Here is a 15,003-nt window from a genome sequence, read left to right as displayed (position 1 = left end):
GGAAAGAACATCACACCGGAGATTAAAAGCCCCATGAAAGTCTAAACAAATTCCCTTTCTTATTTAGCAAGCCATAAAAAAAAAAAAAAAAAAATCAACATGTTGCCAATTTTATGAGGTAAATTACATCTGAGAGACTGAAAGCATCAATTATTAGTCCCCATCTGAAGGGATGAACAGCTCCATATTCTTACTGGGGGAATTTGAGAAGGCTGGTGGCCAATAGGGGTAAAACGCAGGTTTCCCCACCCTGGTCTAGTTACTGTGTAAACTTCCAAACCTAGACTACCCCCACCAGCTCCCCGGCTGCCTGAGACTATACTATGTGTTTAAAGTTGGGAATCAAAATAAATACATACACACAAAGCACAGTTGTAAATATATTTATAAAGACTGATAACTGAAGCTACAGCAATACTCTAAAAGTATCACACGTTTCTGGATGAAAAGTTGCCAAAATAAAGGTTAACAAGATAAAAGATCTAAAGGGTAGGTCAAAGAGCCAGTTATTGTTAACTAAAGGATGGAACAAGAAAGTAGAGATAAAGAAAGAAGAGAGGGTGAAAAAGGAAGTAAAAAGGGAGATAGAAAAAGAAACTCTGAGGAAAAAGAATGCATTGAATGTTATTTTTGAATCAATAAATCCTCATAAACATGAAACATTTTATTTAGCTAAAATGAAGTTGGCTAAACTGATGTTCCATAAAGTGAACCATAGCTGTGATTTTATAAACGTTGACAAAATAAAGGTGACTTACACAGACCAGAAGAATGTTCCCGCTCTCACCCCTTGCTTGGTGGCTGTAATCCATAGCTAATGAGGAAAATATAAGAGGCTTTTAATATGTCCTGAGTTCTCATCAAAGAAGAAAAAGACTAAAATACATCAGATCTGATATGTTATACTCTACTCACACCCACCATAAAATTCACAATATTTCCAACCTTTTTTTTTTTTTCACATCTGGAAGTCAGACTCATTATTTCCATAAACGTTATTCAATACATATTCTGCAAAAGTTCTCAAAAAAGCTTTGCTGCAATGCTACTGACTTTTGAAAAACCTATTTCATGCCCAACGTCTCTCTTTCCTATACCTGTCTTCTCTGATAATTGTTTTAAGCATTTCTTATGTGGCAGAATTCTGCTCATCAAAGGATGCAGGGTACACCATATGTTTCTTTTACGACTGTCAGCCTTATGGAACAGAATCCCAATTTGGTACCCAGATGTCAGAATCCTTAAGTCTAGCTTGTCCTGTTTGACTTTAAACTAGATGAATGAGAAGAAAAGAACTAAAAAGACTATTTTTAAATCTATTTTTTTTTCTATAATGTTCATCTAGCTTTTTTTCTTTTTAGTAACTGGGGCTCTGGGGAGAAGCTTCTAGGATAAGTTGGGTGAATGAAACATTTCATGAATCATTTTAAATATTCTCCCTAAACCAGCCACTGAGGTATGCCTGCAACCACAGTACTGGGGAGTCTGAGGCAAGAGGATGAGCCTAGGATACACAGTGAGATTTCATTACTTCTTTCACGGTCGTGTTGATGAGAAGCGAAGGATAAAGGAGCTCAGAAGCCAAGCTTTGCACCGTTGCAGCCTGAACCTTGACCCCTGCTTCTGTCACTTAACAACTGCATGCCCTCAAGAAACTTACTTCATCTTTGTGTGCTTTGGGTTCCCTTCACACTGCAGATGGACTTTTCTGGCATATGGGATGATGCTCCATTTTAATGAGTTAATTCCCTTAAAATCCTTGAACCAGTGTTTTAGCATTGAGTAAACAGTTCGTTTCAGTCTTTTATTATTACACAATAGCGCAAATCAATGGAATCCATTTACTTTGGGAGCATTAAAAACAGCTTACAGTGGCAAGTGTCCCACTAGAAGTCTGTGGGAAGAAATCCCCTCAAAGGAGAAGTGCACTACATGAGGAAGACTCTAGTCCCAGACCAAAGCAATGATCCTTTATTCGTTTCATTGCATGCAGACTTTGGGAATATTTTATGACTCTGATAGAAATCTTCATTTTATTTACTTACTTATTTCTTGTAGAAATATGTAATCGGGAAGCATAGGCGATCAAGAGGTTTGGTGAACCATTTCAAAGACGCCTAGCTTGAAAACTTCTGACAGGATTTCAGAGCCCTATGAAACATCTAGAAAGCTAGACCCTGAAGATCCACAGCTATTCCAGCTAACTAGTGAGGCATGAAATAAGAGGGTACCAAGCCCCTGCAAATCTGTGGGATTCTAAGTGAGCTAGAGGGAGAGGAGCCTCGCCTCATTCCCATGGCTCCCTGTGATCTAGGACATCTGGTTCTCTGGGATGGCTCAGAGATTTAGGGGTCTCACATTGCTGTAAGTGTCTCCTCTTAGTTTGATCCATCCCTGGATAACACCCTTCCAACTTATAGATAACCTCTGCCATGGTCCATCCAGGTTTTACAAGGCATCCTAGACTTTAAAGTACCCTCAACACTTCTACCAAGAAGAGATGACTCAAACTAAGCCATCTTGTGCCAGCCTCAAAACTGTGCCAGATCCTAAAGAGGCCTGTTTCTCATAATATGGGACCAATGTTTATACTTCCTTTATTTCCAGTGACACAAGCCCACTGCACTCAGATCCAAACAACTTCCTGGAAAAGCAACTGCTTTGCTGTTTCCAAGGAAACAGCACCACATACCAGGCAGTATTTGATCTATAAGAAATATAAGGTCAACCTGGGGCTTGCTAAAGAAAAAAAATCATAGCATGGACATCTCAAACTATTCCCTACATTCTCCAAAAGCATAACATAGAGCTCATGCTGCTGCCGGCACTACCTAGACAATAGGAAGTCCTAGGGGTAACTTTTAGCTCATGTACAAGAGCGTCCAGAAGGATTCGCAGTGATAGAAGGATGCAAACACAGTGTGAAGATGACAAGTGACAATGGGAAAGTTACTCTGACAGAACTCATGAAAATCAAGAATGTGGATGTAAGGGGAATGCATGGAGACCCTGAAGGGACTAAGCAAAGGAGCTGCTCAGGCACCTGGCTTGGCCCAGTTCCATCCTGCTAAGGATGACCAAGAAAGGGCACCAGAGGGCTGCCTTCACATGCTTCTAGCACCCATCCCAACCCATGGCCTCCTAAGTGACCTATCAAGCCCACTAGGGATATCAAAGAGCCTTTAATAAACCACTTACACTGGTGACAAAAATCATAATCTGTCTTTTTACACAGGGTCTTTTTATAGACCTTGTGGCCTCACATTCATCACATAACTGAAGAGCCTGGTCCTGCTAGCCTCTACCTGCCAAGCACATGTGTGTGCCATTAGACTCTATTGTGTCTGCTTTACACAAATTATCTATTGGAATCACACTTATATCTGAAAAAAAAAAAAAAACCAACCAAAATATAAACCAGTAAGGCAATCTGAAGATCAAAAAGTGTGTTTCTAGCCAGGTACAGTAGTGTTAATCTGTAGTCCCAGCAGTAAGGGGGCTAGGACAGAGGGAGTACAAATTTGAGCTCAAATATAAAAACACAAAAGTGTCTTTCTTCTGCAAAAAGGAGCAAGATTATCTCTCTTTATTAGCTACCACACTGAGTCTATTTCTAAAAATAAAAAAAATCAGAAGAGAACAAAAAGTGGATAACAGAATATATGACATTAAATGCATATTTATTCATATTAGGAATACTAATTAAATACAGCAGCGTATACACACATACACAAAAGAAATAAATAAAAAGAAGAAGAGACTAGTTGGAAAGTAGAAAAAGTTTAATGAGTAATGAAAGAAAAAGAGGTTGGAGGGAGGGGAAACCTGGGCTAAAATACTCTATCAACGATGAGATACAAAATTATCCAAACCAAATATAAATTTTCACCTATCTCAATTTTAAATATGAGCACCCTTTCATATAACACGTCCTGAAAATTTTTTAGATATTGTAAAATTAAAAGGTTTGAAAACACTTAATAATCTCATAGCACAGTTGAAATCTAGCAAATTCTGGGAACCTGAAGCATGAAGGGATTTAAGTCAAACCCTAAGCTACCCGAGTGCTTCTGTAGAGGCCATACGCATATCATCTTCTATTTCAAGGGCCAGAGTACAGAACTTATCAAAACTGAAGGCATTAAAATGCTGTCTTCCCCCCCCCCAAAAAAAGAAGAGGAAGAAGAAGAAGAAGAAGAAGAAGAAGAAGAAGAAGAAGAAGAAGAAGAAGAAGAAGAAGAAGAAGAAGAAGAAGAAGAAGAAGAAGAAAGAAAGAAAGAAAGAAAGAAAGAAAAGCAAAAACAACCCTCTAGTGCTATTTGTTTTTAAGTAGAGGGGAAAGAAAGGTTTCTGGTTCTTTTTAATTAAGAGAAATAGAAGTTATGATTTCTTGTGACCTTGAATGCAAACATATATTGTTTAGAGGTTGTTAAAATGTTTTCAACAAATAAACTGAGAAGACAGTGACGATGGACCTCTTATCCTTCGTCCTCACAACCCTCTGTTACTTATTCTCTAGAAACACAACTCTCACCATTGGTGCCCTGCGGGGTGTAGTTTGGAAACTGAGCAACTGAAAATAGGACTGTATCTTCTTGCTGCATTGCCAGAAACACCAAGAATCAATAAAGCTTCCCCCCACTGGAACCAGATTGAAATTCAACACTTCTGTAATTAAGTAAAGTACATAGGTAGGGAATCAGGGAAGTTTTTTAAAAAGGAAATAATCTAGAAATATTCTTTTTCAAAAGCAGAAGCAAACAACTGTAATCCCTTTCTTTGCAAAAAAAAAAAAAAAAAATTAAAAAAAAAAAATGTTCTTTGCGTTCAAAGTCACGGAACTGGGTAAGGAAGAGTTTTGAGTGGCCAGAGGGGCAGATGAGAGCACCAATTCCACACGTGAATATAGCGTAGGTTTTTTATAATCTCCCACACTTATCAGTTGTAATTTGATCAGATTCTCCCCCATTACTCTCTTGTCCTCTACCCCTCCCTTCAGCGGAAGCAGATCAGCTGAGAGTCGGGAGATAGTGGGAACAGAAGCGCCAGCGAGGGATGCAGGAGAGCAGACCACATGCTGTGCTGCTCTCCATCTGATTACAGCCAATGGCAGGCCAGCAACAGAGCTGGGAACCTGCAGGCCTGGAGCTGCGCCCTCTAAGAAGATGGAGCCCTACTTGCTTATATGTTTATTGTTCCTTTTATTTTGGTTGTGTTCCATTTCGTTTTCTGTTCTTTTTATTCTCCATACAGGAGATATAAGCCAGGGCTCCACGGTACTCTACCACAGAGTCATATCCCCAATCCTCTCTCTTTTCACCTTTTATGTTGAGTCAGAATCTCACTAAAGTGGCTTAGGCTAACCTTGAACTTGTGATCCTTCAGACCTCAGCCTCTCGAGTAGCTAGGACTACAGGTCCATTTAGAATCCTACTCTCCTACACAACCACCCCAGCCCCAGGAAGCTGGGGGCTGAAGCCAGGACCTGTGCTTGCTAAGCAAGTGCTCTATCACTGAGCTAAATCCCCAAGCCCTGGAGTCCTGGTCTTAAGGACAAACACTCCATAAAAGCATAGGTAAAACCTGTCTCAAATGAAGCACAGAGCAGGTCAGCCCCAAGGACAGTGCACGGGGCACCAACTGAGCCAGGCTTTTGATTCAATCTTGTGATAGAAATGAATAAGCCAGTCTCTATCCCCTTGCCACCCACAAACCAAAGCAGACAAACAAGTGACAATTAAACAAAAGAAGTTGGCCTAAAGTATGATAAAGAAAGCTAAACTTGATTCACTTAGCTTTGCTAAGCAGGCCTCCTGGGGACAAATACTCTCCTGGCTAGTCTTATGCCAACTTTACACAAGCTACATCAGACAAGAAGAAGCCTCAGTTGTGAAAATGCCTCCCTAAGATAGGCAAGCCTGTGAGGCATTTTTCTTAATGATTGATGGTTAGTGATTGACATAGGTAGGTCCAGTCCATTGTGGGTGGAGCCACTCTTGGGCAGATGGTCGTTGCTTCTATAAGAAAGCAAGCTGAGCAGGCAAGCCATGGGGATTGGGGGGGAGGGGGAGCCAGTAAGCAGCACCCTCCATGGCCTCTGCATCAAGTCCTGCCTCCATGTTCCTTCCCAGTTTGAGTTTTTGCCCTAAGTTTGTTCAGTAAGTAATTAACAGCAATATGGAAGCGTGAGCCAAATAAACTCTTTCTATCCAACTTGCCTTTTGGTTATATTTCACTGCAACAATAGAACCCCTATGACAGCTAGTTCAAGTGAAATTTGAAATGGAACTAAAAGGCCAGTGCCTGGGTTGCAAAGGAACACGTCCTGGCTAAGTACCTCAAGGGGAGCAGGGGCGCAAACTCATTCTTACTAAGTACCTTAAGTCAGTGGTTCTCAAGCTTCCTAATGCTGCGACCGTTCAGTACAGTTCCTCTGTTGTGCTGACCTCCAACCGTAAAATTATTTTCGTTGCTACTTCATAACTGCAATTTTACTAGTGCTATGGATTGTTTATAAGCAGGATATTTGATATGTGACCTCTGTGGGGCTCACAGCCTACAGGTTAAGAACCGCTGCCTTCAAAGCTAGCAGCATATCACACGCTTTGGATGCACAAGGCCCTTGGTTCAATACCCAGCACCAAGAACAAAAGTAAACTCCAGTAAGGGATGGAGGTTCTGCGACAGTGTTATGGGAAAGAGGTGGAAGGAAAAGACATAAGAAAAGCAGACAATGACAGGTACCATCCCTCTGGCCTGGACATTCATTCCAATACTGTTGTATAGCCTTTTGCCATCTCTCTTTGGAATATGCCAACTTCCCTCATTTTAGACTGTAAGTCATTAAGGAAGATGGGCGCTGCCCCACCAATAGTGGTGAGAAGTGATTCAAGACCAGGCAGCTTGAGAAGAGAAGGAAAGCATCTGCTTCCCTTAAAAAACACCCAGGAGTGTTGACTTGAGAGGACTTGAGCTGGGGCTTGACTTGTCTCTCCAATCTGTAGATTGAGTCAGTGCCCTGAGGTTACATACACATGTGTCTGAGGGTCCTGATCTACTCTGGGCGCAAAAGTACTCCATTGACCTCTTCAGCAGCAGTTACAGGACTGTATCAAAGTATTGTCAAAGAAGCAACCACTCCAAGGGACTCCATTAAAAGACACATGAGACACACAGAGTCATAAGCAAGTACATGGCAACTTCTGATAGTTGAAAAAGACTTCATAGTGAAGGTGATGATATCCGATTGCTTTTAAAGATGAAATTAAGTTGTAGAAATTATTTGTTGAAAACATACTCAACTTTTCACATGAACATTCCCCAAATCTTCGTTCTATCTGCTAGGTTTTAAACAGAAACAAGAAGTGGCTCTATTCAACACCGTATCTGCTGTTGGTGTTATTTATGTCCTACACAGTTTCATCATTCAGGAATAAAATGAATGGAATTAAATTGAATTACCAGTTTAAGATTTTTATAAATAATTTTTCTACTCAAATTATTTTTTTTAATTGGGGAACTTTATAAAATGTACAAATCTTTGCATACATGCTTCAAAAATATATAGAAATTATTTCCTATAGTGCTTAGTATTCTATATGCTGGTATACTTAGTCTATATAGTTACATAAAGCTTGTGTCTGTATGCACTCCAGATAGATCAGATTTCAATACAATGGGATTTTTAAAGTGTAGCTATGATGGTCCTTAGCACTCTCACGGTGCCTGTCTCGATGAAGATGTTGGACACACAAATCAGTTTCACCACACGTCTTGGTGGGGAGCATAAGGAGGTTTGGTCGTACGTGTCAACTGAAAGCTAGAGAAGAAGCAGGCCAACAAAGTAGGACAGAGAACTGACTTCATGGGACCAGTTAACAGAGTCATTCTGCGGAGTGTCTGCAGGAGGTAATGAATGTGTGAACTTTTCTGCTGCTGAGTCATGTTAACCCAGAGGAAACGTAATGTCAACACCAAGTGTACAGTGATCCCATAGGATCAGATTAGCATTTATCTCCATATCTCCCTTGAGGTTCCTCCGGCAAGTCAGCTTCCATAATCAAATTATTGCCAAAACCCAAACTAGCGATAGTCTAATAAAGCTCACGTTTCCAACATTTTATTTACTCATAAAATATTCCTCTATCATAAACTTGTGAAATCCACCCTGTCAACAAATTTCACTGGGATCACAAACTAAGTCATCATAGACTTCTGGGAATCCAGCCTGAATAAAAACAGCAAAATCAGAACATCTATTATAAAGAGCCTTTTGTACAGGCATACAGGAAGTCTGTCAGTGTTTATTTTAAAAGGAAAAAAAAAAAAAAAGAAGCCCACATTTATCCTTGCATAGTGATTTACCTATTAAGCAAGATGCATATTTTGACAGCAGATGACCTTCTCTCAGAAAGGGATACTTTATGAACTCATCTCTAACTTCTATTACTTATTCTACCTATCTATGGCCGTGAATGCTTAGAATCAAGGCTGTCTCAGCATGGTGGCTGTGTGGGATGGGTGAGGATGCCACCTCCCTCTCACACTTGGGCACAGAAGTCTAATAAACTACATTCCTGACCATTTTCCATCCCCTCTTTGCATATCCCTGATTGGCTGTGCCATGGGCTATGTTCCTGTGGTAATTCTGAGCCTTCTGACCTGGAGCTTGTACCCTTAAGCTCAGTTCTAGACAGTCAACAACCATGGCTTTATGTCACTGCTTTTCTCATGTCTGATCAAAGCCGAGTGCCTAACCATCCACAGTCACAGGAAAATCACCAGCGGAAGCCACCTGAAGCCTTTTGATTTTCTGCCCAAGTGTCTGAAGTACACAACAGGATCTTCTTCAAAGTGTCAATCTCAGCCTCAGAACCAAGGGACGATTCTACTTATTACATCTATCTTCTGTGATTGAAGTGATTTAAACAAAATAATCGATAAGTTCCCTGTGAGTTTTAATCCATTTCCTTCCCCAGGAACCATACTTATTTCCACTTATGCTGTCACTTGAGGTCAAGATATCTGGGAAATCATAGTTCTTGTCCTTTTGCGATGTACCCCCAAATTTAATAAGTCAATAACATCTGATTATTCTTTCATCTAGGAGTTCTGACATTCAACCTATAACACATTTCCACCACTATCATCCCAGAGAAAGAATTTATCATCTCACACTTTTATCATCAAAACTTAGTTCATACATGTACATACATAGATGCATGTATGTGCATATATATTTGTATCATACTATATATTCACATATATATATAAAATGTACACATATATGAGCATACTCATGAAATATTGAAAGATAAGAACATCCTCCCCATTTTAGATGAAATATTTCATGTACACAGGCACACAGACACACAGAATTCAGGACTTACCGGTTGGCCTCCCCACCATCTGTGATTAAACTTCTCTCGCCCTCGTAGATGGAAAGTAGCATCAAACACAGGATCATACATTGAATTGCCAACAATTCCATGGGATTCTGGATATAAACCCTTTATATAAGAGCAATTTTACTGTTAAATAGCAATTTAATAATCCTCAATCTATTGTCAATTTTCTTGTCATAGAAGGTTTTATAACAATATCCAATTAATCAAATCAAGTAGGATATGTATAGCCTTTATTTTGTGTCCAGTTTTACACACATGAGTCATAACTAATTTTAATTCATTTTAGAAATATAAGATGATGACAAGAAATATAATATTTAGCTTTTGTCACTGAAACTTAACAAAATGGACATTTTCATTACTTTATTTGAAATGTATACATGTCCCCAAAGAAGACTCAATTTATGATTCTACTTCTTCTTTGAGTCAATAACGTGAAGAATAATACTAGTACAGAATGTGTTTGGAACAAGAAAATAAGGTAGAGTTTGGAATGTTTGATAATTAAAACACAGAAGCCCTGAAACCAACATTCTTATTTGACAGTTCAGAAGATAAATGTCAGCTCTCTGGAGGTGAGAGTTGAATGGGGAGCTCGGCTAGAACAGTGTGTGAAAAGGCTTAGTTTTAATTTTGCAGTTCAGTTCAGTCACACACGAAGCTTTGAGCAGCACTCTCTGTGAACAACAGAGGCAAATGGAGGGAAACAAGTTTTCTTTGAATACTGAAGACCACGTTCTTAAACTTCCCTTCAGGTCAGCCAGTTGCACCAGCGAGGCCTTCACCAGTGAGGCCTAAAAATCTGAGTTGGAGCCCAGAACCCATATGGTAGAAGGATAAACCTGACTCTCCAAAGTTGTTCCCTAACTAACACATGCATGCATGCATGCGCGCATACACACACGTTCATGCATCATACATGTATGTGTGTGTGCACGCTCCCACGCAGATAAATAGATTTGGCCAACAAAAAGTCAGACTCTATACTTTTATATGGCTTCTTCTTTTGCTTTTGTTTTTATTGTTGTTTTTTTTTAAGAGCGAGAACGAACATGAAGTTGGATGAGGAGGGAGCAGGGAACAGTCTGGGAAGAGTCAAGAGGCAGGAAAGGATATAATGAAAAATATTCTGTGTAAAACTCTCAAATACTATACCAAAAATAAATCTTTTCTTTTTCTTTAAAGCATGTTCTATGTTTTAAAAAATAAGTCCCTCGGGAAAAAAAAAAATAAGTCCCCCGTTAAGTCATTCCAGGGTTAAATCAGACCTTTGAATACACATTATATGGAAACAAATACTTACAGTGGCCAAAGTATATAGGTTGGGGAAGGTTTTTGTTGGGTACACAGGCCTCATGTAGGGAGCATGAGTGCCACAGGATCCTGGAAGTAGAAAATGAGTTATCAGGACAAGAAAACCATCCACAATGACTTCATGTATAAAAGTCTTCATTTCCAGCCGGGCGTGGTGGTACACGCCTTTAATCCCAGCACTCGGGAGGCAGAGGCAGGTGGATCACTGTGAGTTTGAGGCCAGCCTGGTCTACAAAGCGAGTCTAGGACAGCCAGGGATACACAGAGAAACTTTGTCTCAAAAAACCAAAAACAAAACAACAACAAAAAAAAGTCTTCATTTCCTCAACTACAAAAAACACATTACTTTCTTTTGTAGTATTTTCAATAGTGAAATTTTTAGATTAAGAAGAAAGGAAGGCAGGCAGGAAGAGAGAGACAGACAGACTGACTGACTGACTGACTGACTGACTGACAGTGTTCTCCGGAAGCCAACAGCAGAGCAATGATTGTCCTGGGGGACCGATGAGAACATGGAGGGAGGAAATGACTTACGCAGTTTCTCGATGTTGGGCATGACCTTGCTGCCTTTCTTCATGTACGATGCACGGAACCCATCCACGGAGAAGATGATCAACGGAGGACGGACAAACCTTAAACAGCAGCACAGTAACTCTCGGGGAAACTACTGCCACAGACATTGCACAGTGTCTAGTCACCGCTCAAGACTGGGACCAATCAATACCAGGAAGACCCAAGAAGGGAGGACCGTGGATAAGCTGGGCTCCAGCCACATTACATGGGAGGCAACTGGATTCAGAGTTAAATGGGCAAAGTCACCATGGCCAAGAGAAAGCAACTGACTCTACTGTTGTTTCCAACCATATAAACAAGGGCTTTATGCAATAGTTATAAAAAAAAATTTTAACGTACAGTGGCATGTGTCAAAAGTATGTATTTTCTGATTTTCAACCTGGAAAGTTCTTATTCATTGTGTAAAACTCAGCTCAAAATTTCCTTTCCGATGGTGTTCCGTTGCCCACGCTTCTGGATCCCTTCATGATGCTAAGACACACCACCTTTCACTCACATATGCATTATCATATATCCTTTTTTAAAGATTTTATGTATGAGTGCTCTATTTGCATGTAGGCCTACATGCCAGAAGAGGGCGTTAGATCCCAATGTAGACGGTTATGAGCCACCATGTGGTTGCAGGGAATTAAACTCATGACCTCTGGAAGAGCAGACAGTGCTCTCTCCACCCCCACTGCCCATTATTGTTTATCTTACTATAATTATTTGTTAACAGACTTCCCTTCTCGGGGTTTCATACTGCCCTGGAACTTACTATGCAGACTAGGCTGCCTTCAAACTCACACTCCTCCTTCAGCCTGCACTGCGGCTGATTCAGACTCAGTGCTGGGATTACGGGCATGGACCATCACATTCAATTTCAATAAATCCATATCAGATATATCAGTGAGTTGATGACTACATGAGTTAGGTAAAATTAACACTCTTTCCACTAGACCTAAGCATTATACAAGCATTCCTTCGAGTTTATTAAAAAGCCATTTCCAAGGAGATTTAAATTATGAAGAATTTAGGATGTCTATCAGCAAAGGACTCATTGATCCAGGCCAAGAGTGGATGAAACGGAGGTTGGGGATTTAGCTCTGTGGTAGAGCATTTGCCTAGCAAGCACAAGGCCCTGGGTTCGGTCCTCAGCTCTTAAAAAAAAAAAAAAAAATGGATGAAATGGTACAAATCTGACCTATGTACTGAGATCTTTCTAATAACTGAAGGCTAAGCAAGCTTGTGGCTATCTGAAGTCATGTATCAAGTAAAATGTATTTTAAGGGGGTCATACATAAGCAGTCAGAAATTGTTCATCCTATCCTATGCATCCAAAGTGTTGAGACATCTTTATTTTTCTTTCCTTTTATGCCTAATTAAGAGGTTTTTTTTTTAAGGAGGGGAAAATAACAATATCTAAACACTTAAATTATGTATACATTATACATAATTATGAATAAATTACACAGTACACACAAACATGAATACTTAAAGACTAAATACATTATGAGAGCATTATTTATTGAGAATGTGTTTTCTGCCAAGCATGGTAACGGCTCATAAAGTCTCCAGTTTCCTGGAAGGCGTAAGTGTCCAATTCTGGTCACACTTGAGCCAAGAGGTGTCACTCAATGTGGCTGTCCCCAAGTAAGGCAGCCCTTAGGCAGAGAGGCAGGCTTCTGCCATCTCTGCTAGGAGTTACCTTCTTGGATGACAGCTTTAGCAATTCTGACATCTCTTTCTTTCTCTCTCCTCTCTCACACACTAAGACAAAAACAGAACCCAGGGAAAACTCCTGTGGGAGAGACGCAGCGGTAGGGCAGGGAACCGCGGCCGGAAACACACCCTCCAGTGATCAGCAGATGCACTTTGGTGGACCACAGCAGACACTGAGACTCCAGTGTGCACAGCAGAGGAAGGAGAAAGTTAGAGGCAAAAAAAAAAAATCAAAGCTGCAAGATAGCACTGGCGACTTGGCTGGGCAGCAGAAGTGCTTGTCTGTAAGCCTGCTCCTTTGAGTTGGATCTCTGGAAGCCGTGTAAAGGCAAAAGGAGAGAATTAACTCCACAAAGTTGTCCTCTGACCTCTACACATGTGTTATGGTGTGAGTGTTTACATACACATCCTGCATGCACGCGCACACCCACACCCACACCCACAAATACATAATTGAGCTTTTTTTTTTTTTTTAAACCTTGAGATAGCTTGACCGGCAACCTATAAGGACTCACATAAGAGGATGTTCATCTTTAAAAGTTTGTAGTCCTTTACCCCTCCATTCTTTGGGGTGGCTTATCAAGGAATGTGGACTACTTCATAATATGCACAAGACAAAATACACTCACCCTGCAGGGCACTCAGGGACTTTTATTTCCTCACAGTCATCATCCACCCAGTGTGACTCTCCTACAAGGAAAAATGGGGACATTTATTGTGAGGTCTATTTATAGACACCATCCAGAGAGCAGAAGTACAATGCCAGACTCAGTGTCCTATTTGGTACTTGTTTATGGGATACCATCTAAAAAGAAATTCTGAAGTAAAGTCTAGTGTCTGCTTTGGCTTTTAAAGTACACCCATACATGGTGGGAAAGCTAAGATTTAATAACCTCAAATGGTGTTTATTTCAGCTTTCAGAGCCTAAATGGTTTGTAGATTTAAAAAAGAAAAAAGTGGCGTCAGTGGACAAGATTTCATGTTTGTTTCCCTCCAAAAATAAACTGTTTGGTCATTCGATGGAACGTTCTCTCCCTTGCCACTAAAGATCTCAAAGCCGTAGAAAGCATGACACAACTTCCCTTCAGATGGAGAAGAGGCTTCTGTTGTCATCATAATATTCAGGAATAAGAAAAAAATTGCAAGAGAGCTTTTTCCGACAAGCGTGTGAATAGTACTGAATTTATAAACCAAACCCAAGCTGTCTTTCCCTCTTACCTTTGCATCAAGATCTGAGGATATGAGCGCTGCTATGTGTGGAGTCCACGGGTCTATATCCGGTATTTTTCTGTGTCACTACCCATCTGATTTTCTAAGGCAAGGGCTTTTTATAAGCCTGAAGCTTACGGATTGGCTAGACTGGCTGGCCAATGAGATGCCAGGATCTGACTGTCTCCATCTACCACCATCTTGCCTCGCTTTTCACATGGATTCTGGTGACCTCACACTTTAACTGAACCATCGTTTCCTCGGCCCACAGTTGATAGTTTTAGGTTTCTACTGTAGTTTGTAGCCCAAAAGTTCGAGCTCTACAGTATCCGTCTCCCATGTGGCAGGGCTTGAAGTGGCAAAATCTTTAAGAGGCAGAGAGCCTCATGGAACGAAACGAGGTTGTGGGATCACCATTCTTAGAGGAGATCAATGTATGTCTCTTAGGACTTCTCTAGTTCCCACAAGAACGAAGCGTCTTACGGGAGCGTCCGCAGACTCCCTTCACTGTGACAAGAGTCTGCGGTGTTATGACAGTCATCATCCGAGATCAAACAGCTGGGTTTTCCAAAGAGGAGATTTTTAGCCTCTAAACTAGGAGTGATCTTATCCATTAAAAATCCCAGCCTCCAGGTCGCTGTGAGTTCAAGGCCACCCTGGTCTACAAAGTGTGTTCTGGGACATCCAGGGCTGTTACACAGAGAAACTCTGTCAGGGGTGGGGGCAGGAGTTGGGGGACATGGACCAAAAGGCCTAGCCTCGGATATTTTGAATTAGCAACAGAAAAGATTTAGAGATG

General features: G+C 40.6%; 1 protein-coding gene across 5 annotated transcripts in view; it reads right to left on the bottom strand.

Annotated features, from left to right (window-relative positions):
- Enpp2 (ectonucleotide pyrophosphatase/phosphodiesterase 2) overlaps positions 1-15,003 on the bottom strand; it is a 112,253-nt gene that overhangs the window by 50,466 nt on the left and 46,784 nt on the right. For all 5 annotated transcript variants that reach the window (XM_051159677.1, XM_051159675.1, XM_051159676.1 and 2 more), the window contains exons 5-9: positions 13,625-13,685; positions 11,256-11,353; positions 10,711-10,790; positions 9,390-9,509; positions 759-814 (exon numbers count right to left, since the gene is read on the bottom strand). In XM_051159677.1, the coding sequence (XP_051015634.1) occupies positions 759-814; positions 9,390-9,509; positions 10,711-10,790; positions 11,256-11,353; positions 13,625-13,685 (415 nt within the window). The remainder of the gene's footprint in view (positions 1-758; positions 815-9,389; positions 9,510-10,710; positions 10,791-11,255; positions 11,354-13,624; positions 13,686-15,003) is intronic.

The sequence above is a fragment of the Acomys russatus genome, chromosome 17 (assembly GCF_903995435.1).
Source record: "Acomys russatus chromosome 17, mAcoRus1.1, whole genome shotgun sequence".
NCBI classification, from domain to species: Eukaryota; Metazoa; Chordata; class Mammalia; order Rodentia; family Muridae; genus Acomys; species Acomys russatus.
Note: the sequence above shows the minus strand (reverse complement) of the source record. Positions and strands in the feature narration are given on the sequence as shown.